The sequence below is a fragment of the Lithobates pipiens genome, unplaced genomic scaffold (assembly GCF_037356315.1).
Source record: "Lithobates pipiens isolate NorthernLeopardFrog02 unplaced genomic scaffold, aLitPip1_a1.2 Scaffold_8, whole genome shotgun sequence".
In the NCBI taxonomy this organism is placed as follows: Eukaryota; Metazoa; Chordata; class Amphibia; order Anura; family Ranidae; genus Lithobates; species Lithobates pipiens.
Window position 1 is genome coordinate 278,096,388 of NW_027507903.1, and position 24,782 is coordinate 278,121,169.

Genomic DNA, 24,782 nt, shown 5'->3' on the forward strand with positions numbered 1-24,782 from the left:
GATGATTGGACCCTTCCCTCCAATCAGCTCTCACAGCTCTCCTCACTGAGCTCTGCAAAGTGTAATTTCAGCTCTCCGCCCACTGCTTTATGAACTCTCAGCCAAGCTTTAAAAATTCAGCACTTTGAACAGATGCAGAGAAGAGAAGACTGCAGACAATCAGGTACAACTTATGTAGGATGATTTGTTAAATCTCTGTGAACCACATGAGGCCAGTCATTTCATTGGCTATATGTGAGGGTTTACAACCACTTTTAGCTGCCCCAGTGTGATAAAATCAAAAGTTGGGCCAATGTGTAATGTTAACCAACCTAAAAATAAAAAATTACTATTTCCCAATGCAAGGAATGGCGCTAGGCTATCAGCGCTCAACCACTCATGAGAAATGTGAATGATGCCGTTAAAACATAAACCATAAAATGAACAAAGACAATACAGACCATTAATGGGGGGGGGGGGGGGGGCTTTATGAGTGGATGGCCCTTCTAGATAGACAAAAGGAACTGATGGCCTAAGTGTGCTTACTGACAAAAGTATAAAAGTCACACATATATATGGAGGTCCACAGGATAAGCCTGTGGTGGAGGCACAGTCCTAAAAGGGTGCAGCTGGATGGATGGATGATAAGCTGCTACAGGCACAAAGTCTGGATCTCTGTGTCACTGGCTGTTAATGGGGAAATGGCTCTGCCAGGAAGCCACAGCACTGTGCCTCCACGACAGGCTTATGCCGCGTACAGATGATCGGAATTTCGGACAACCAAACTGTGGATTTATTTCCGACGGATGTTGGCTGAAACTTGTCTTGCATACACATGGTTGGACAAATGTTGACGGAAATTACGAACGTCAAGAACATGGTGAAGTACAATGCGTACAACGGGACTAGAAGAAGGAAGTTCAATAGCCAGTGCAGCTCTTCTGCTTGATTCCGAGCATGCGTGAAAGTTTGTGCGTCGTAATTGTGTACACACACAATCGGCATTTACGACAACGGATTTTGTTGTTGGAAAATTTGAGAACCAGCTCTCAAATTTCGTTGGTCGGAAATTCTGACAAAAAATGTCCAATGGAGTCTACACACAGTCCAAATTTCTGACAACAAGCTCACATCGAACATTTGTTGATGGAAATTTCGATCCTGTGTACGCTGCATATCACTCTCCTGTGGACTTCCATATATATACATATATATATATATATATATATATATATATATATATATATATATATATATATATATATATATATATGTGTGTGTGGCTTTTATACATTTTGGGAGTATCCATTTTCAAATTTTCTTTGTAATTAAACCTTCTTGAAACTTACTACACCACAGTAGTTGCGCTGTCTCCCTCCCTTCCCCTCCCTTCCCCTCCCAATGTGTAATGTTAACCTGATACTTTTTTCTAGGAACAGGACTGTTTCTACCAAGAGGCAAAAAAGAACCTTGGCTCAGATTGGAAGGCCTGGTGCTAAAGAAACCAGAGAAACAGATGAAGAATATAACCACCTTTGCTGCATTGTCTGTAAAGGGAAAATCCACCTTCGTAGTAAAAATTCAATAAAATAAAGAAAAAAAAAACACATACTGTAGCATATAAAGTACAATTTCTACACAAGCCCTGTTGTCATTTAATGTTATTATAAATTACATTTCCTTTTTAATCTGCAGCCACTGTAATTCTCTGTAAATCTCAGTCCAATATGGCAAAGTAGAGGCGTTCTGTACAGAACAAGCCAGAAAAAGTAATTTCCTTTTTTGTGTTATTGGCTTACTGATTTTCCCATTAGTCTGCACGTCAAATTTTGTTCACTCTCTGCAACAGGTATTTTAGTTTTGGTGTGATACTTCCCAAGGGTTCAATTAAATTTGTGGTTCAGTGTAACAGCCAAACCACTAGAATTTCTACAAAAGCAATGGCAGTCTCTATCATTTTCTAACTTTTTAGTAGTGACTCGAATTGGAGGTATTTAGGGGGTGACTACTATTTCACTTTTATAGATACATGCCTACAGTATACATAGATTATATATTTTAGAACATTCAAAACAGTAGGATTAAAGCTGCCTGGCAGACTGGCAAATATACAGCAACGTGTTTTTACAATAATCTGATCATTTAAATACTGTATATAACATGGTGCAATGGTCCATGGGTGGATTTTTTGTATCAATTTTGTTTTTAAATTGATCTTAAAATATAATAGTAGTGTCTTTATATACTATACGTGCTCTGTGTCTTATTTTTACATATACTTAATTGCAGCGAGTATATAGCACACCTATCTTTGTGTCAGACAGCGAAATGAAATCAATTGATACCAACCGCTGCTAGAAAATCCTCTGTAAAATATATTTTATTCCAGACTATTCCAGCCATATACCATCCCAATACATTTTCCTGATTTATAACCTCAACCTATGTAGCGTCTAGTAAAATCTATGCTGCCGCAGCTTTCAATGGGACTATGGGTTTGATATGTTCATAGATCTTTGAAGAGATATAATCAGGCATCATTCTGTTTTCATTATGGGGTCTACGTATTAAAATAAAATCCTGTGCGAATATGTCAGTCATGTACACAAGCTCAAAGATGATTCACTGTAATTGCTCAAATAGGTTTATTTCCTAGGATTGTCAGTGCCATCTAGTGGCAATATTGCAGTGTTTTTTCCTGAAATAGAAAAAATACTGCATTATTGCCACTAGATGGTGCTGAAGGTGCTTAAGAAAATTAAGATGACAGCTCGAGAAACCTGTGCAAATTTTTTTCTATACATTAATGCTTATGAATTAGATGTCTAATAAGCACACACATCAATCTTCACATACACTATACTGCCAAAAGTATTGGGACACCTGCCTTTACACGCACATGAATTTAATCCCAACCTGTAGGGTTCAATATTGAGTTGGCCCACCCTTTGCAGCTATAACAACTCCTCTGGGAAGGATGTCCACAAGGTTTAGGAGGGTGTCTATGGGAATGTTTGACCATTCTTCCACAAGCTCATTTGTGAGGTCAGGCACTGATGTTGGACAAGAAGGCCTGGCTCGCAGTCTCCGCTCTAATTCATCCCAAAGGTGTTCTATCGGGTTGTGAAGACCAGTCAAGTTTGTCCACCCCAAACTCGCTCATCCATGTCTTTATTGACCTTGCTTCATGTTGGAACAACCTTTTACAAGCTTTAGAAACCAGATTTACTAAAACTCATAATCCCGCTTTATTATGCTGACTTGTATACGCACAGGAATGTACCCTTGTAACATTTTCTGTACATTTAGTCACCCAAGTGCCTTTATGCAATTGTTATTTGTAACTTCAAAAAATCAATAAAAACATTGAAGAAGAAAAATACTCTGCCCACCTTAATAAAACCAGGTCTATTTCTTTGATTACTCAAGTCCATGTTCATTTTTTCATTTGACTTGTCTGAAAAGGAAGGAACAGATATACTTACTATTAACAATAGCATTGTGTTTCATTGTTTATCCTTGTTTTTTTTTGTTAGAAAATACATCAAACTGAACTACAAAAAATGCAAATAAAGCATATTGGTTTCACAAAACAAATTAAAATGATTACAATAAAAAGCATAAAAATAATTCCTCAGGATAAAATATAATACTACAACGTGTTATTTTATTTATCCGTTCTACTTAGGGTACGTAAGAAAAAGCCATTTATATGATGATGCTGCATATATACACACTCTGGTAAATCTCTTAAACCCTTAATATTCTTCAAGATTTAATATCAGTTATAATATTTTCACCAATTGAAAATACAAAGAAGCTTATTTATAACATGTTGGGAACTGGTTATTTCAAAAGCACACTGCTATTATTTTTATTAGTATGTAACATTAAGCGCAGTTTATTTTCTGTTATCTTCCAGAATTGAAGACATTACCAGCCCCTCTGTGCTAAGGCATAAAACGCCTAGCGCTTTCTGGTACCTGGGGAGCCACATGTGTCACGTACTGCTATCAATTTAAAAAGTAACTCCACTTTTGTTGAGAAAAAAACATTCCCCTCTGGGTGATCTATGTACATTACAGGGATTTTACCAAACTTTGTCGCAGATTCCTACCTTTTGTTATTTCGAAGAAATTTGTCTGTGTCCATGTGCAATGTGAATGTGGATGGGAGTGTTTTTTTAATTGAAGATAAAAAAGTGTAGCACTTATGAATAAAGATCACTATGATAGTGAAATGTGTTTCAAAGTATAAACAAATGTGATAAAATAACTGAAAATCAGAAGTAATAAAATAATCGTGTGTGCTGGCTAAAATATAATAGAGTCCAAACACTGATGAAACAATAAAACAATAAGACCCCTTTCACACTGGGGCATTTTTCAGGTGCTTTGGCGTTAAAAAAAGCGGCTGTAAAGCGCTTGAAAGAAGCTGCAACTGCAATCCCAAAGTAAAAGCCTGAGTGCTTTCACACTGAGGCGTTGCGCTGGCAGGGCGTCAAAAAAAGTCCTGCAAGAAGCTTATTTGCAGCGCTTTTGGAGTGGTGAAGACAACGCTCCTAAAGCGCCCCTTCCCATTGAAATCAATGGGAAGCGCCTGTAAAACGCCTGTAAAACGCCTGTAAAACGCCTGAAAAGCGCCTGAAAAGCGCTATTGGCAGCAGCGTTTTGTGGGCGCTTTTAACCCTTTATTTGGTCACTAGCAGGGGTTGAAAGCGCCCCAATAACGCTCAAAAAACGCTGGTAAAGCGCTGCTAGTTTAAGCGGCGCTTTACAAGCGTTTCTCAGGCACTGACATTGTGAAAGGGCTCTTAAAGCACTTGGGCTTTCACATTGGGACTGCAGATGAGGCTTCTTTCAAGCGCTTTACAGGCGCTTTTTTAACGCTAAAGCGCCTGAAAAACGCCTAAAAAACGCCCCAATATGAAAGGGGTCTTAGTTTGTGAATGGAAGTCCACTTAATATGACTAAAGTGTTATCCTCTGTGGCAGATGGTAGAAATGGAGTGAACACAATGGTGGCTGTGTGACACAATGGGAAATTGGGAATGAATGAGCATTCATCAAATGTAAAATTATGGATGGTTACTTCTTACCGGACACGGTGGGCACACCTGTCATACAACAGTGGGCCAATCAGGCGTTTGTTCTGACCGAAAGTCAAACATTTATCCATGCTCCCAATTGGAAGAGGGACAATATCAATGAAGACATCTCTCCAGAGGGAGGTATTGAGCCAATTGGTAAATCAGGATCCAGATAGGTAACCAAATATCCAAGACTCAGGCAAATGAAATGTAAGCCAGACCAAAGGAGGAGATAAGTAGGCAAGTAAGTGACACAATAGAACGGTGTCACATTTAGACCATATAAGAAGGAAAAAAGGGGGCTCCATATGGTGCAGGTCATAAAAAATTTGAAAGATTTTAATCTTATAAAAAAAATTAACAGAACATCAAATGACAGATGTTAGCATTAAAAGTGATCACAAAAATAGTAAAAGCAATGTGGGAAGCATGTATAGGAATCCCTACGCGTTTCAACCTAGTGGCATTCAACTGGGGCATGACCTTCAACTGGGGCCACTAGGTTGAAACGCGTAGGGATTGCTATACATGCTTCCCACATTGCTTCTACTATTTTTGTGATCACTTTTAATACTAACATCTGTCATTTGATGTTCCCTTAATTTTTTTTATAAGATTCAAATCTATCAAATTTTTTTATGACCTGCACCATATGAAGCCTCCTTTTTTCTTTTTTCCTTCTTTTATGGTCTACATGTGACACCGTTCCATTGTGTCACTTACTTGGCCACTGATCTCCTCCGGAGGTCTGGCTTACATTTCATTCGCCTGAGTCTTGGATATTCGATTACACTATCTGGATCCTGATTGACCAATTGGCACAATACCTGCCTCTGGAGAGATGTCTTCATTGATATCGTCCCTCTTCCAATTGGGAGCACGGATAAGTGTTTGACTTTTGGTCAGAACATACGCCTGACTGGCCCACTGTCATATGACAGGTGTGCCCACCGTATCCGCTAAGAAGTACCCATCCATTATTTTACATTTGATGAATGCTCATTCATTCCCAGTTACCCATTGTGTCACACAGCCACCATTGTGTTCACTCCATTTCTACCTGCCACAAAGGATACCACTTTAGTCAAATTTATTGGGGGTTATTTACGAAAGGTAAATCCACTTTGCACTGCAAGTGCACTTGAAAGTACACTGAAAGTACAATTGGAAGTGCAGTCACTCTAAATCTAAGATGTAGATCTGAAATGAGGGGAAGCTCTGCTGATTTTTATTGCAGGAATTAGCCCTGCTGCAAAGCATTGCATCAAAAATTGTACTTAAACGCCCCTGTTAAACAGGGGCAGAAAAATTGGGCCTTAGGCACTGGTGCTGGTGCCACCACACTCCAACCTCTGCCATATACTCTAGTTTTATTGCAGGAATTAGCCCTGCTGCAAAGCATTGCATCAAAAATTGTAATTAAACGCCCCTGTTAAACAGGGGCAGAAAAATTGGGCTGCTGGCATCACCCAGAACCAAAAATGTTCTTCCAACATATCAGCGGAGGAGGAAGAGGATAGACAATCAACATAACAGGATAGTCACTCAGCATCAGCATAGGCAGTCTTGAAGGGATGTGGTATTTCAAAAAAAATTATTCGGTTACATCAGCTTCAGGTGCTTGGTAGCTGTGGGTGATCCAAGACTGATTCATCTTGATGAAGGTCAGTCGATCAACTGATTCGGTGGACAGGCGCACCCTGTGATCGGTAACAAAGCCACCAGCAGCACTGAAGGTGCGTTCCGAAAGAACGCTGGATGCAGGACAGGCCAGTAGCTCAATTGCATACTGTGCAAGCTCTGGCCAGTGATCCATCCTCAAGACCCAGTAAGCCAGAGGATTTTCAGTGGGAAAGGTGTCCAAGTCTGACCTTGCCCCTAGGTATTCCTGCACCATGTAAATTAGACGCTGGCGATGGGTGCTGGAACCAATCATACCTTGGGGCTGCGGACTAAAAATTGTCTGAAAGCATCAGACGGCCACCTTCTCCACCGCTCCTTCTGACTGATGCCTCAGCAACACGTTGTCCAGGACCAGGAGTTTGTGACCTCCCAGTCTCTGGGAACGCGTTGCACAGAGCTTTCTGCAAGGCCTCCCGGAGATGTCTCATCCTCTGCTCCCTCTGCGATGGCAAGATAAGGTCGGCAACCTTACCCTTGTACCGTGGATCAAGGAGAGTGGCCAGCCAGTAATGGTCCCTCTCCTTGATCCGAAGAATACGAGGATGCTTCCGCAGGCTTTGCAGGATCAGGGAGGCCATGCAGCGTAGGTTAGCTGAGGCATTCGGTCCGGAGTCCTCTGGGTCACTAAGGACAACATGATCCGCAGCTACCTCCTCCCAGCCACGTACAAGTCCACGTGTTTCTTGGGACTGTAAATCATCCCTATAAGACTGCTGCTGCTGATGCTGATGCTGAGTGCCAGCCTCCACCTCCATGCTGACACAATCATCCTCCTCCTCCTCTTCCTCCTCCTCACCCTCTTCCTGTGTGATGGGTGGCACAGCAGGAACACTGTCTGGATAAAGGGGGCCTTGAGAGGCAAGGAAGTCCTCCTCTTCCTGCCTCTGTTCTGCCTCAAGTGCCCTGTCCATTATTCCATGCAGCGTATGCTCCAAGAGGTGGACAAGAGGTACAGTGTCACTGATGCATGCACTGTCACTGCTCACCATCCTTGTGGCCTCCTCAAACGGTGACAGGACAGTGCATGCATCCCTGATCATGCCCCACTGGCGTGGTGAGAAAAAAACCAAGCTCCCCTGACCCTGTCCTGGTGCCGTAGTCGCACAGGTACTCATTGATGGCCCTCTGCTGCGTGTGCAGCCGCTGCAGCATGGCCAATGTTGAGTTCCATCTGGTGGGCATGTCACATATAAGGCGGTTCTTGGGCAGGTTCAACTCCTTTTGGAGCTCAGCCAGCCGAGCACAGGCATTAAATGATCGGCGGAAATGCACACAGACTTTCCTGGCCTGCTTCAGGACATCATGTAAGCCGGGGTACCTGCCCAAGAACCGCTGCACCACCAGGTTAAGGACGTGAGCTACACAGGGCACATGGGTCAGTTGTCCCTGTCGGAGGGCGGAGAGGAGGTTGGTGCCATTGTCGCAAACCACCATTCCTGGCTTAAGCTGGCGTGGCGTCAACCACCTCTCGGCCTGCCCCTGCAGAGCTGACAAAACATCCGCCCCAGTGTGGCTCCTGTCCCCCAAACAAACCAGCACAAGCACGGCATGGCATCGTTTTGCCTGCGTACTTGCGTAGCCCCTGGAACGCCTACGGAGCACCGCTGGTTCTGAGGACAGAGCACTGGAAGAGGCCATGGAGGAAGAAGAAGAGGAGGGGGTGGAGGAGAGAGGTGTGTCACAACCAATAGTATCATTTTGGAGGCGTGGTGGCGGAACAACCTCCAACACTACTGCACCTTGTCCTGCATCCTTCCCAGCAGCCAGAAGAGTGACCCAATGGGCCGTGAAAGACAGGTAACGTCCCTGTCCATGCCTGCTGGACCATGAGTCAGCGGTAATATGCACCTTACCGCTGACCGCCCTGTCCAGCGAGGCAAGGACATTGCCTTCCACATGCCGGTAGAGAGCCGGAATCGCCTTCCGTGAGAAAAAGTGGCGTTTGGGGACCTGCCACTGAGGAACCGCACATTGTACAAACTCACGGAAGGGGGCCGAGTCTACCAACTGAAAAGGCAGCAGTTGAAGTGCTAGCAATTTAGCCAAGCTAGCATTCAACCACTGGGCATGTGGATGGCTGGGAGTAAACTTCTTCCGCCGGTCCAGCAGCTGGGGCAGGGACATTTGCCTGCTATAATCAGATGTGGATGTACCACTAGCAGAGTTCCCGGAAGCACTTGGCTGTGACACACCTAATTCTACACCTTCATTCCTCTCAGAGCAGGTTTCAGAGAGGACTGAAGGTCTAGTGGGGTTGGAGATGCCAGCTGATGAGGAGCAAGGAGACGTCCGCTTTGTTCTTTGGTGTGGGTCTTTGAGGTACGCTTGCCAACGAGCTGCATGGCAGGTCAACATATGTCTGGTCAAGCATGTGGTGCCCAAGCGGCTGATGTTTTGGCCACGTGAGATACGCTTGAGACATATGTTGCAAATAGCAGCGGTGCGATCTGATGCACTCGTCTCAAAAAAGGCCCACACCAAAGAACTTTTAGAATAACGCGCAGAGGAAGCGCTCTGCGCAGGCGGAGCTCTGCGGTGTGATTCAGTTGGTGTGCTGCCCCTAAGCTGACCCACGGAGGGCATCCTGCCTCGTTGGACATGTGCCTCCTCCTCCTCCTCCTCCTCCTCCTCCCTCCTTCCAGGCACCCACGTGGAGTCAGTGCCCTCATCATCCCCTCCCTCTTCATCGCTGTAGCAAACCTGGCAGTATGCTGCAGCTTGTGGAACATGACTGCCAGATTGCTGTCCTTCTTGAGCATCCCCTCTCTCTGCGCTCACGCTACTGCCTTCCTCTAGCTGAGTGTCATCATCAGAGCCCACCAAACACTGGGCATCCTCCTGGAGTATGTACCCAACACTGTGCTCAAAGAGTTCAGGAGACTCCTCAGGAGGACGTGGTGGGTCTAGGGAAGGAGTCACTGATGATGACATTGAGAGGAGGGAAGACGATGTGTTGGCAGCTGCTTTGCTACTACCCTGAGACTGGGTGAGAGAGGATGAGGAGGATGAAGAGGGCTTGGTCATCCACTCTACCAAGTCGTTGGCATGTTGCGGTTCAACATGTCCAGCTGCAGAAAAGAAGGACAAGCATGTCCCATGGCCACGTGCTGATGACAATGCACCGCGTCCATGACCAGCACTGTTGTCTCTAGACACAGAGCCTGCTTGCCCTCTTTTATCGGCTCGCGCCTGTCTGCCTCTCCTTGCTGGCCTTCCAGACATGGTAATGGCCTGAAGGGAGTTGGGTAAAACAGTAGTTGGGTAGTTTATATTGTGCTGGAGGCACACAACACCCACTAACTCCTGCAGATGCCTTTTTTATAGAACAGCAGAGATAAAGGGGTATATACAGATGTATACTGTGCTGTGCTGGAAGCACACACAACTTCCAATAACTCCTGCAGATGACAATTGGGCCCAAATAGAGAACAGCTATGTAGGTGGATTATAGCGGTATGTACTGGGTACAGAGCACGCAGACAGCACGCACTATCTCCTGACACTACTGACTGCAAGCTCTATTATTAAAGATGGACCACTAGCTATATAGGTGAGGTGAATATCACGGTGTATACTGCGTTCAGGGCATGCAGGCAATAACCAGAAAACAGCAGAGTTAAAGGGGTATATACAAATGTATACTGTGCTGTGCTGGAAGCACACACAACTTCCAATAACTCCTGCAGATGACAATTGGGCCCAAATAGAGAACAGCTATGTAGGTGGATTATAGCGGTATGTACTGGGTACAGAGCATGCAGACAGCACGCACTATCTCCTAACACTACTGACTGCAAGCTCTATTATTAAAGATAGATCACTAGCTATATAGGTGAGGTGAATATAGTGGTGTATACTGCTGTCAGGGCACAGACAATAACCACTACACAAGAGCAAGATAGGAAATCAGCCAAAAACGATTGGTGTGTAACTGTGTTGAAGGTACACAGAACACCCACTGCTTCAGATGCCAACACACTACACGAGGCCGCCTCAAAGGCGGCCTTATATAGTGTGGGGCGTGCACTACACAGCCTGAGCTATGATTGGCCACAGGCAGGACGCCCGTGGGCAATCATGGCTCTCCTCGCTGCTGGCGCTGCGATTGGCCAAGCATGCGGGGTCACAGTGCATGCTTGGCCAATCATGAGCCAGCAATGCACTGCGCCATCGCAGTGCATTGTGGGCCACACGAATTTTGCCGCGAACGGCCCAAACGTTCGGAATTCGCCGAACGCCCGAACGACCAATGTTCGAGTCGAACGTACGTTCGACTCGAACACGAAGCTCATCCCTAGTCAGCAGCTGTACTTATTTCATTATTTTAATTTGGATTAGGGGTTTAGAGCAGCAATTTTTAAACACGTTCAGTGTTTAATTATCAATCAGTTACTGCACTTGCAGGGTCCTAATGAGGAAAGTGGCAAAGCCCAGTTCCTTTCAGACGTGATGTCCTTTTGGGATTATCTCACCTAAATGCCATTTTTGTTGCAGGGGATGCCCAAAATCCAACTTGTATCTTGTAAGCCAATCACACAAGCAGGAAAAGGCATTTCTGGGGGATGTACTGTACACCATGTGTGTACAGAAGGCCTACCAGTTGCCATGTTGCATTTCACAGAAAATTACAGTGCTGCAGATTGAAAAGGAAAGGTAATTTTTAATGACATTGAATTACAATATGATTTGTGTTGCAATTGTTTACGCCTTATTGTTTTTTGTTTTTATTTGCAATTTTTTTCCCCATGAAAGTGGAGCTACACTTTAAGTAACTGGCTGTAAGCAGACGTTTTCAGTTAAACACCATTGGCTTCTGCATTAGCATTTACCTGTGCATGCGCGCACAGAGCTTCTCCACAAGCATGAAAGTGGTGCATTTCAGGGGAAGCCCTATACACACACACATGTGAGTAAACGTCAGTGCCAAGACATGGCAATCATGGCCATGTATAGTAATTTCCTTGTTTTGTTGGATGTGCTTGGCTGATGTGGCTCCCCAGGTCCCATAAAGTGCCAAGGATTTTTTATCTCAGCACAAAGGAGCACAAAGTATCCATGTGAAACCTTAAACTAACAAATGTAATTTATGCAAATAAAAAGTCACATTAGGCATAAATATTTAATAGTGGTGTTTGGATGGACAGACCACCAGCCATTGTATAATAACATAGAATAGACAGTATGACATTTCTAGCATCTGGGAGAGTCCTATATTGCCTGATCCTGGCCAGAACATATTAGGCAATATTTAATTGAGGCCAAAATCTGGTTACTTTATTCTTGTTTGTTTTCGTGGTTTCTTTTGTTTGTATAGTTCAAGGTGATGACTGTAGTGTGCAAGATTTGTAAACAAAATAATGGCGGTACTGTAAGCACCCCCTGTTAGTGGTATCTGGTTTGTCTCAACTCTCTGATATATCTACAGAGCAGCTTTTTCTGTTGAAAAACAACAGAATTACTGGCAGGATCACCAGGTGAAAATAAAAGAAAAAAGTCTGAAAAAGAAAGCTAATGCAGCCATCACATCTAATAATTTGTATGTTATGTTGCACTATAATGAATGTTTGCTTTTGGGTTTAAAGTGATTGTAAAGGCAAATTATTATTTTTTTTAAAATAACAAACATGTTATACTTACCTCCTCTGTGCAGTTGGTTTTGCACAGAGCAGCCTGGATCCTCCTCTTCTTGGGTCTATCTTTGCTGCTCGTAGTCCTTCCCTCCTTTGAGTGCCCCTCAGCTAGTAGCTTGCTACAGGGGTCACCCAAGGTGAGTCAGAGCTCCATGTATCCATTCAGACACGGAGCCCCGACCTGGCCCTATCCCCTCTCTTCCCTGATTGGCAGACTGATTTTGATTGACAGCCGTGAGAGCCAATAGCCCCACTGCTCTGTCTCAGCCAATCAGGAGGAGTGTACTGGATGGCTGAGGGAATCGTGGACATCGATGGAGAGAGAAGGAGCTCAGGTAGGTAATTAGGAGGTGCTGGGGAGGCTGCTACACACAGAAGGTTTTTTATCCTAATGCATAGAATGCATTAAGATAAAAAAAACTTTCTGCCTTACATGTTTTACTTGCCTGCCTTGTGCAGTGGATTTACTCAGAGCAGCCCAGGTCCTCCTCTTGTCTGGTCCCTCTTTGGCTCTCCTGTCCTTTATCTCCTGTTGAATGCCCCCACAGCAAGCAGCTTGCTATGGGGGCACCCAAGCCAGGTCACAGCTCCCTGTGTCCATTCAGACACAGAGCCGCAGCCTGGCTCCTCCCCTTTCTCTCCTCATTGGCTGACCGATATTGACTGACAGCAGTGGGAGCTCCATCATTTCAGTACTGATGGTGAAGTGAAGCAGGCTGTTGTCCTAGGATGATTCAGGCCTACTGAAAAATCTTTCTATGCTGAAGCTTTCCAGGCATTAGTTAAACGCTGGGATAAGTGTATAAATGTAGCATGGGAGTAGGTTGAAAAATAAAAGCAGTTTCCACACCTTGAAATGTATTACTTTTTTAAATAAACCCAAAAGTCCTGGTTTGACTTGAACGCCCCTCGTAATTAATGAACATTTTACAAAGCTGCCCCTTTTTTTAATACCTACTGGGGTCCCTTGACTGCATATATCTGATCTGTGATTCCATGTGTGACTAAACTCCTATAACGTTGGGTCTAGCTATCAGATTCCCCCCCATCTTCAGTGCAGTGTGATATGACCCGGAGGAGGAATATAGCCATAGCTACTGCCGGCTACTGCACACTACAAGCAGGAAGGGAGGTGAGCTGAGTGGGGAAAGTTTTTGTGAAGAGTGACCAACCAGCACCAGTGGCTATGACGCTATCCTTCTCCACCTTCAGTGGATGGATCCTTCATGATCTGTGATTCCATGTGTGACTAGACTCCTATAACGTGGAATCTAGCTATCTGGTAAGGGCACATCTTGTACTAATACAGTGGAGGGCACACTTGGGTGTACGGTCGCTCACTATCTTTGGACCCATGTTGCAACAATTTATCACATTTATTTTTATATGGATGTATATGGAAATCCCATGGACTGATTATTGTCACCGAATAGCAGCTACAGGGCAGTTGCATAACTCTGGGAGGGCGTACAGTGACTTCCTCCCAGAATCCCATTCTCGTGCGCCACCTGGGGCGTGCACCCGAGAACGTCCGTGACCCCCGGATCCGGAGGACCTGGCTCATCACGGATCATGGTAAATGGCCTACAATACCCTGCCATATTATACAATACCCTGCCATACTCTGCCATACCCTGCCATACTCTGCAATACCCTAGCATATTGTGCAATACCCAGCCATACTCTGGAATACTCTGTGATATCCAGCCATACTCTGCCATACCCAGCCATACTCTGCAATACCCAGCCATGCTCAGCCATACCCAGCCATGCTCAGCCATACTCGGCCATGCTCAGCCATACTCTGCTATGCTCAGCCATACAGGCTGTACTCGGCCTCTGTGTGTGGCCAGGCTGTGGAAGTCTCACACATGTGGTATCGCCGTACTCAGGAGGAGTAGGATAATCTATTTCAGGCTGTCATTTTTGGTATGTACATGCTAAGTTTTAGAAATATTGTATAAATGGACAACTTTGTTTTTAAAAAAAAAGCGTTTTAACCACTTCCCACCTGCCGGCCATCATATGACGTCCTTGACTTTGTGTGGGGATATCTGAATGATTCCTGCAGCTACAGACATCATTCAGATGTTGTCATTCAAAATGTGAGAGCACTGAAAGCTGAAAATTGGTCTGGTTAGGAAGGGGGTTTAAGTGCCCAGTGGTCAAGTGGTTAACAATTTAGTGCGGAAATTGTTGTTTTATACACATCAAAGACAACCTAAGAACAAAATTCTGAGACTTCACGAACTGTATATTGTATTTAGCTCTAATTTCTCCCACTGTCAATTTAAACGTTCTGCATTCTGAATTATGATTTTTTTGACCTAAGCACACACTCATTTAATCTAGAAAATAATCTTGCTGCTTTAAAAAATTGTATCTGTTTATTCCTCCAACTATTCACATTATAGGACATGAATAATACTATAAACAGATTTGTCCAGGGTTAAAGAATACAAGCATGCCCTTTGATCGGGAGGTTAATTCGCAGATTACAGGAATTGTAGTACCATGGATAAAATATCATTTTTTTCTCACAGGTCAATTATATATTTCAGCTTCTAGCTACACTGCTAAGTGGTTTATTTTACAAGGTCTCCAGAATCTGATTCTCCAGGCTCTAAGTTCAAAGTGTCCCTCTGGGTTAATTTTCCTGTTGTCTGACGAATATCCTTGCAGCAGAAAACTAATTTCCGCCATGGTCAAAGGGCCCTAGTTCAAATTCACTTTGGCAGTGTTTTCAGCAGAGCTCACAAACACAATCCTAGTCAGTGTTATGAATGTGCTATTTTTATTAATTAAATCAATCTTTCCATCCAGGTACAAAAGTGTACTCATTGTACTTTACCTTACTCAACCTACATATGCTGGGTAGATGCATCAAAGTATGAGTCTACAATGTCTAAAGCAGTTATGTATTCCATTTTATAATATATTTTGATTTCTTTCGTATGAAAATATGTTGTTGGTCTGAGTCTTCGCATTCATTCAGTTGTTCTTTACCCGGGCAGTGCACAAACTTAAGGTGGATACACACTATAAGTTTTCTTTCCTACAACCCAGCAAGATGAACGAAAGCAAAACTGTCAGCTCCGGTCGGAGACGCTGTACTAACCATCCGACATTAGTACAGCAATCTCACCTGCTGAGCTGATGTGTTCTGATAGGGGGATGGCCCTCTCTGACATTGGCTGAGAGTGCTAATCCGGAGTCGTTCGGCTGCTGGTTTTCCAGCATGCATGTCCAACAGACTAACATACACATGGACCGAATGTCGGCCATTTTGTTTTGAACCAGATAATGTCTCCTGACATTCAGCCCATGTGTACCTGGCTTTAAAGTAAACCCCAATAATGGACCTTTTCTTATTTGATGCCTTTTAGTCTGTTAAATATACCACTGAAAGAGTTATATTTGTTTGGTAAATGCTTTTTAATTCTAAAAGCAATCCAGAGAGCTTGTAACTTCATGTGTACTGTGTAGTGTTATCAGCCATGCCCAGATATTTTTCTTGAAATATAGAACACCCTTTCCCATGTTAGATGAGGGGTAGGCATCCTGAAGTCCAAGTCAGGCACAAACAGGCTTGAGTGACAACATTGCCTCTAAATAGATAAAGTACAATAACTGAGTGTTGTCAACCTAGGGCACAATCACCAGGTAGACATAAAGTGAACAAAAGCCTGGAAGAAAGAAAACAAATGAAACCACCACATAAGGACTTATAAAGATGCACTATATTACATATTACAGCTTAGATACTGTAAGGTGCCTGCATTAGAGCTTTTCTGTCTTTGCACCTCTTTTTAACTGGTAATGTTGTAAATTACACACTTTTTATTCCTGGGTGACTGTTTAACCTTTCACTGTAACTATGGATCGCACCATGGTTGTCTTGGGCTAAAAAACTATGTCACCTTCAGTAATTAAAATATGTACACTTCCAGTCTTGATTGTATGTCTTGGCTTAGCTAGAAAGGAAGGCTGACCGTCATTTTACAGTGCTGAAGTTCACAGGCTGCCAATGAGAAGAAAGGAGAGAAAATCCTGTGTGTCTCCCTGGCATCAGAGTTTGTCCTGTCACCTCTCCTGCTTTTCTTTTCTCTTCAGCAACAGTAAATCTTTAAGTGGTGAGCCTCTAGTGGCTCTGATGTCAGCACAGCGCCGAAAATAGAAAGCAACTGAGCATGTGCAGAGTAGGGTGAGACAGTGAAAAAAATTGTGCAATGAGGGGTGCTGAAAATTGAACACTAATAATACCAAGCTGTTGGAACTATGGCTAAGTATGCATGCAAAAAATTTTTTTTTAAAACAAAATACGATATGAAAAAATTGACCTATAATCACCAAACGCATCTACACAAAAAAACCAACGTGAAAATAGTGCTATTAAACATAAAAGTCCAATCATAAATAAAGTCTGAAAAAATGCAATAAGGTACATAAAATCTGTGCAATCCTGAAAAGAAATATATATGAATGTCCTCTGTGCAGGTTTCAATCCGAGTTGTTTGTGATCATGCGCAGAAATTACTTCCACTGTGCAGATGAAACCACCTTCACCAACTGTAACACACACCCAAATTTGCTCAAAGTATGGATGTCTCCTTACCAGCAGGTGTTGACCTTGAGGCCGCGTACACACGCGGGGACTGTTCGCTCAACTTTGTCCGTCAAACAGTTTCAGCGGACAGTCCGCTCAAAATTAGCATGGACGGACTTGCCCACACACGACGAACGAACAGTCCGCTGAAACCGTGCGCGATGACGTGAACGGCACGTACGACGGGACTAGAAAACGACGTCCTATACACTGCAATGCAACCTTCGGCGTGTAAATTCTTTCTGAGCATGCGCGAGACTTAGTTTGACGAACAAGCCTACACACGGGCGGACTGTCCGCTCAAACCAAGTTTCAGCGGACAGTTTTTCGGAATTTCCGAAAAACTTTGTTCGTCAGACTGTCCGCTGAAACTGTCCGCTGAAAGCCCACACACGAGCGGACTGTCCGCCGAAACACTGTTCAGCGGACAAAGTTGAGCGAACAGTCCCCGCGTGTGTACGCGGCCTAATGGTTAGAAAAAGGTCAAATGCGCTTACTGCAAGTGTGACTCAACCAAGCATTGTCCCATGCAGAGTTTATGCACCTCCTCTCCACCAGTATATGCCAGCCGGGGTATTTATGCAAAGAAATCAGGCAGCAACATAGTGTAATCCCATTTTAATAAAACATATGATAAAAACAAGATGCCAAATGGCCGCTTACTTTTGATGGTGCCAGCACCCGGCACTGGGGCCAACGAGTCCGTACAATAATGGAGAAACCCTCTGTATCTGTATTCTGCTACAGCGTGCGTTCCAGCGCTGACAGCCAGAGGGGCCAGAAGAAGAAATATAGACTTGCGTAACCAGGCATGCCTCAGCGTACGTTTCGAGTCCCGTCCTCAGGAGGCATTTTTTTACAATTTTTTAATTGGCCCACATTCTCCATTTACGCTAGCTATTTTAGTAACCAGGCACGCCTCCTGAGGACGGGACTCGAAACGTACGTTGAGGCGTGCCTGGTTATGCAAGTCTATCTTTCTTCTTCCGGCCCCTCTGGCTTTCAGCGCTGTCGCACCCTGAATGACAATTGCATGGTAATGCAACACTGTACTCCTTTTGACATTTTTTTCATACAAATAGAGCTTTCTTTTGGTGGTATCTGATCACCTCTGCAGTTTTTACTTTTTGCGCTATAATAAATATCCTCAATTTAAAAAATAATAATATTTTTTCCTTAGTTTAGGCCGATATGTATTCTTCTACATATTTTTGGTAAAAATAAATGCAATAAGCATATAATGATTGGTTTGTGCAACAGTTATAGCGCCTACAAAAAAGGTTATTGGTTTATGGCATTTTTATCATTTTTGTTTTTTTTTACTAGTAATGGCGGCGATTTATTGGGACTGCAACATTGCGGTGGACAGATCAGACACTTTTGACAATTTTTTTGAAGCCATTGACATTTATACAGCGATCAGTGCTATAAATAGCCACTGATTACTGTATAAATGTCACTGGCAACGAAGGGGTTAACACTAGGGGGTGACCAAGGGGTTAAATGTGTTCCCTCACTGTGTGGGGGATGGGACTGACTGGGGAGGAGACCGATCGGTGTTCCTATATACTAGGAACACACAATCTGTCTCCTCTGCCCTTTCAGAATGTGGATTTGTGTGTTTACACACACAGATCCATGTTCCTGCCCTGTCAGGAGTGATCGCGGGTGCCCGGCGGACATTGCAGCCGCCGGCTATGCGCATCGGCTCCCCAGTGACACGGCACGCATGCTCCCTTTACTGGCGGGAAGCGGAAGACGTCATATGACACCCACCCAGGATGGGAAATCTCATCTGCGGACGTCATTTGACTATACACCAGGAATGAAGTGGTTAAGGTATTGTGACAGTGAGAGTCCCTGCCACTATATAAATGGGTTTAAAAAGGACACAGGAATCCCAAAGAGTCAGTTTGAGAAGTGCCAGGAGATGTTTTGTGAGCAGAAAAAACTGTATCCTAGGACTGGGAAGGTCGGGATGGCTACCCAGGTTTGGGAAGCAGGGAAAGTCAAGGAGGCTAGGGAGTCTAGGGAGGCTGGAGCTAATCTGGAAGTCTTGGAGAGGTAGAAGTTATAAAAGAAAGATGGGGTGAGCGGCGCTACCCTAATATGATGAGGGGTGGTATTAATCTATAACCCACAGCAGTATACCACCCTCACCTTGCTTACATACAGAAGTAATAGATATTCTTATGTGACATAATAATAGCAATGCTGTAACAGATATAACACATCAAAAGGTGGTGAAAACCATAAGTGCCTTAAACTTACAATTCCAATAAATACCTACATCCCAAGTGTAAATTGCAACACCATAAAAAATAAAATAATAATAATAAAAGAAATGAATACCGTATATAATAACAGATATACAAAAAGAAAACGAAAAAAAATATATATATATATATATATATATATATATATATATATATATATGTGTGTGTGTGTATGTATATTACACTTAATGTGAAAAGTCAATATATATGTTCGTGAAAAAATTATATATATAGGAGCAAATTAATGCTAATCAATAATCCCACATAAATAATGTGCAAAAGTGCTGTAAAAAGTGCCAACGAATCCAAAGTGACCACAGTGCTCAGCAGATCAGGTGACTCTTGTGCTCCCCCTCAAGGGTCCCCACTCACCAGCTCCCACTACCCCTGCAGGGGTGATTGGCATGTATAGGTAACCAGGGGGTTAGATGTCCCCAGGGGTCAAGTCCTGGGGAAAAAAGTGTGGGAACTCCCACCCAAGATCCACTCCCCCACCAAAAAAAAAAAATGATACTCTCATATGCACGAATTCTCCAAAAGTGGTATTTTTCATCCAATTTTCTTATTGTGTGCATGAAGCTTAACTGTTAGTACATAAAAAAAAAACAATCCTCAATAAACATAAATACGGTAATTCTCTGAATAGTCAGCATTCATTCAATTGTGCTTCCATGCAAATGTGAACATCGTGTTCTGATCTTTATTGGGGAATTTTATTTTGTATATAGAGTGTTTATGTGGTGAGTTTACACTTTTCATTGAACAGAGTTTGGATAACACAGGGTTAAACGGAAAGGTCATAAATGAACTTCACATTATCTGGACAGAATGCTTGGGGAGATAGTGATGTGTTCCTGCTTAGGAGATGTATGTTAGCTTGGGGGGCTGCAAACTCTACAGGGCTCCAACACACACTCGCTGCTATTCCAACCCTTCACATATTTCCACATAAACTTCCCTCCTGGCATTAAACTTTGACAGGTATTGTGCTCAGCTTACCAACCCAAACTGATGTCCCTCCCTCAGCTCACCTCTCTCCCTGCATGTCCTGTGAGCAGAATAGCTGTGCTCCTCCTCTGGGTTCTCTCATCATATGGCACTGAAGATAGAGGAGGGGGGATTCAGCGGGACACACAGAGCAAGTATGCAAGAGACTGGGGGGATGAGGGGACAGAAAATCAAGAGGGGCTGGCGGGGAGGAGCGCATCACGAGAGGTCTGACTAAATACAATCTCTTAGCAGCAGGGACCTGATCTACCTGTTAGCTAGCTGTGATTGACAGGAAGCCGAAACTGTCATGGGGCCCCCTACTGGCAATGCCTGAATGGTCAGGTGTGCGGCACTTACTATTGCGTGCTGTGTCGGCAGCTGCTGGTGTATCACCTCCCACACAGCTCACATACTTCAAAGTCTTTCAGGACACGGCTGCTAACGGGAACTGAGTTCCTGTTGTGGAAAAAGTGCAGGAACTCCGTTCCCATGCATTCCCGCAGGACTTGAGCCCTGGATGTCCCTTGCTATATCCTCCAGCAGATTCGCCTGGCGTGGTGTCCCCTGATGGCTCATCCGGTCAGTCCTCCAGATCAGGATGTTCAGAGCCACTCTCCTAATCAGAACTCTCCAATTGCAGTTTCCAGAAAAAAAATTTATGGGTTTCCAGGAATTAATCCTCACAAGAAAAAAGATATGGCTCCCATAGTATAGTAAAAAAGGTAAATTTATTTAAAAAATAAAATAAAAACAAATAGCAGGCTTCTCACCAAGTGGGTGCAGCCCTTAAAAAACTAACCAGTCAAATACAGTGTGTGCAGGAGTAGGTTCGCAGTGTGAGCTCCAACTGCGTTCCAGCTCCCTGCTAGCGTAAGTAGCGTAAGTGCGTGGCTCCACCGTACGAATTTCGTCATTGACGTTCTCAAAGGCAGCGTCATCTTGCTACACCCCACAGCTTATAAGTCAAGTGGCCATGCAGGCCCCCCCCCCCCCCACAGGGAATAGATAATGAGCAACATACATTGCCACAAGGGGCGGGTGCTCCCAAATTAACCCTAGGGTGAGAGTATAAATATAAAATTGCACGCAGTAACAGTGGCATATACCCGATATAGCTAATAATAAAACCATTATTAAATTATTGCTCCCCTAACATTCTTATTAACACACAAGAGTAATAGAGCATAATATTGCAATCAAATTAAAAATCAGCCATACTTTTACCGGTAAATCCCCATATTATATATGAGAAAATCCCTATCCTAAATAAGATGGCCTATTCAATTAATGGGAGTATGTCCCAAGTGGTCAGCCGTAAAATTACAGCCCAGACCACAAAAGGGACTGGATACCGGGCAAACCCAGATCTTACCTTGTAAACCTTGATAATTAAATGAAAAAAATAAAAAGTTTATTGAAATATATATATATAGTATGAGAGGCAGTAAGCCAAAGAAGATGGATGAGCTACCATTAAGAATGCATATCTCAGAACTATCAAATAAGCTTGCATAAAGATGGATAGAAAGGGGGGTCCCAAAAGTGAACTACATTATATATCGCAACAGTCCAATAATATAGTCATCATATAAATATGAGCTTTATATGCAGGTGCTGGTATTAATATAGAGAGAATCAACCAAATATTAACAATGGTAAGCCAGATATAACAACCCATCCCCAAATAGATTAACACCTGAGCAAACCCAGATATTACCTAGTAAACCTCATACAAGTGAGAATGAATAAAAAACAGTAATGCCTGGCCCTAGAGCCCTCAATTGGGAGATACAGATATACAAATGTACAAAATATTCTGGCGCTACAAAGACGAAAAGGGGGCTTATTAATGTATCCCGGCAAAAAAAAAACCTTTAATGGATCTAAACCACCCAAATAGGTGGTAGTATATAGACCCAAATTGTCACTCAGGCCTACTACAAAGAAGGGGACATGAACAAGATTCGCAAAATTGGGTCAATAGATGTGGGATACTACCATCAACTTATATGCAGATCGATCATCCCCATTATTTCATCAATAATAACTCAAAACAGAAGGGTCCCAGATTAGTTGGAGACCCAGGGGGGTAGCAAACCCAGGGGAGCTGGAGAGCCATATTTGAAGGCTAGGAGTGTGCCTCTGCAGAAAGGTACTGCAGTTGGGACTGAGTAAGGCCGCGTACACACGAGAGGATTGTCCGTCCAACTTAGTCCGCTGAAACGTGTTTCAGCGGACAGTCCGCTCGTGTGTGGGCTTCAGCGGACTTTTTCAGCGGACAGTCTGGCGGACTAAGTATTTCGGAATTTCCGTAATACAGTCCGTCCAACTTTGGTTTCAGCGGACAGTCCGCTCGTGAGTAGGCTAGTTGGACGGACTAAGTATGGCGCATGCTCAGAAAGGATTTACACGGCCGAAGGTTGCATTGCAGTGTATTGGACGTCGTTTTTCTAGTCCCGTCGTACGTGCTGTACACGTCATCGCGCAAGCTTTCAACGGACTGTCTGTTCATCGTGTGTGGTCAAGTCCGTTCATTCAAAAGTAGGACGGACTGTCTGTCGGATTTTCTGACGGACTTAGTTGGACGGACAATCCTCTCGTGTGTACGCGGCCTAATGCTGCGTACACACGACCAGACTTTTCGTCAGACTAGGTCTGACGGTCTTCCCGACAGACTTTCGGTGGAGGTCCGACGGACTTTCTGAATGAAACGGACTTGGCCACACACAACCGGACTAAGTCCATTCGAAAGTCTGTTCGTTTTGACCGTGATGACGTAAATGGGACTAAACAAGGAAGTTCAATAGCCAGTAGCCAATAGCTGCCCATGCGTCGTATTTGGTCTGTCAGACTAGCAGACAGACAAACGGTTTTCCCGATTTTTAGTCCGTCGGACTCGAGTCTGTCGGATAGATTTGAAACATGTTTTATTTCTAGGTCCGTCTGACTATTAGAAGAAAAAAGTCTGCTGGAGCCCTCACACGATCGAATTGTCCGACGGATTACGGTCCACCGGACTAAGTCTGCCGGAAAGTCCGATCGTGTGTACGCGGCATAAGAGCAATCTTTGATGCTGAGTAAAGTTGAAACCCCTGTGTGGAAATCCTGAATGGACCTTTTAATTTTTATTTAATATAAAAGTGGGCTACCAGGCCCTTAACTATAACTCCTGTGTGACGTGGACTCACTGTACAAAACTACATTTACCACAAGAACTAAACATCCCCATATCACTGTATATATGAAAATACTCACCATGAACTTCTACTAATTAAATCTAGCAAATGTACTATTGAAAGCATTGTGTTATATCTGTTCAATAAGTGCAAAAAAGAGCTGATAACTTTTCATGCACTCTGACTGTGCAGACTGTTAGCAGTAATCATTGTGCCCAGTTCTCTTTGTGGTTTACAGAAATCCCTCTATGCTATGATGATGAGGAGAAGGTTATGTGTTCTGTATTCCCAACACATCTCCAGTCTTAGCCCTTGTACACACGGTCGGAGATTCCGACAACCAAATCCGTCGGATTTTGTCCGACGGATCTTGTCCGAAACTGTTGCATACACACGGTCGGACAAAGTTGTCAGAAAATCCGATCTTTCAGAACGTGATGACGTAATTTCGATACGATGGGACTATGTTCAGGCTAGTAGCCAATAGCTTTGATGTAGGAATTTGATCTGAGCATGCGTGGCACTTTGTCCGATCGGAATTCTCTACACATGATCGGAGTATGTCCGATCAGAGCAGTTTGTGGGAAAATATTTCCAGCAAGTTGGAAAATTTGGTCCGACGGATATTCCGAAGGAAACAGTCCGATGCATACCACACACAGTCGGAATAACCGACAAACCGCTCCGATCGGACACATTCAGACGGAATCTCCGACCGTGTGTACAAGGGCTTAGGGTGACACTGCTGACTCTCCATAAATATAGTAAAGTGATCAATCTTTATCAGCCTTGCACAAGAAGTGTGTTTCTTGCAACATCACCAGGTGAAAAGAAAACTACACCACATATAAGGACTGGTAAGCTGAAATATATTACATTTTTAGTTTTGAGTTAAGCTATGCTCAGCGAAAGGTTAAAGATTTTGATAATGCTTATTTTTGCTAAGCTCCCGCACCACTATGTGCACCTGGCAGAGCACTTATCAAAGGGCATTTGATCTTCTATCCTTGCTCCCATGATGCATTTCTTGGCACCTCCAGGTATAAGCACTGTCTCACGGGATGGAGGTGGGATTATTACACTGTTTAAACTTTGCCCAACAAAACCAACTTCCATACTCAAGTGTGGAACAAAAAATTATGGAGATGCTCTCTGTTACAGAACCTATAGGAGTAAAACTCACCATCAAATATCCACCAAGCCTTGCTGACCTCCTCAGACCGGGGTGATCCATATGCACTACATTACCGGAAAACAAAAGACGAAAGACAGAGTGCACAGGCCTTGTGCATTTGTCCAAAAGCACTATTTATTTTGAAGATAAATATAGGTTTGGTTTGGACGGGAGAGACCT

The 24,782-nt window shown here is 43.7% G+C and overlaps 1 protein-coding gene across 2 annotated transcripts in view; it reads right to left on the reverse strand.

The window, feature by feature from the left end:
- CFAP54 (cilia and flagella associated protein 54) overlaps window positions 1-24,782 on the reverse strand; it is a 538,848-nt gene that overhangs the window by 365,124 nt on the left and 148,942 nt on the right. For both annotated transcript variants that reach the window (XM_077472059.1, XM_077472058.1), the window contains exon 16: window positions 3,372-3,436. In XM_077472059.1, coding sequence (XP_077328185.1) covers window positions 3,372-3,436 — 65 coding nt within the window. The remainder of the gene's footprint in view (window positions 1-3,371; window positions 3,437-24,782) is intronic.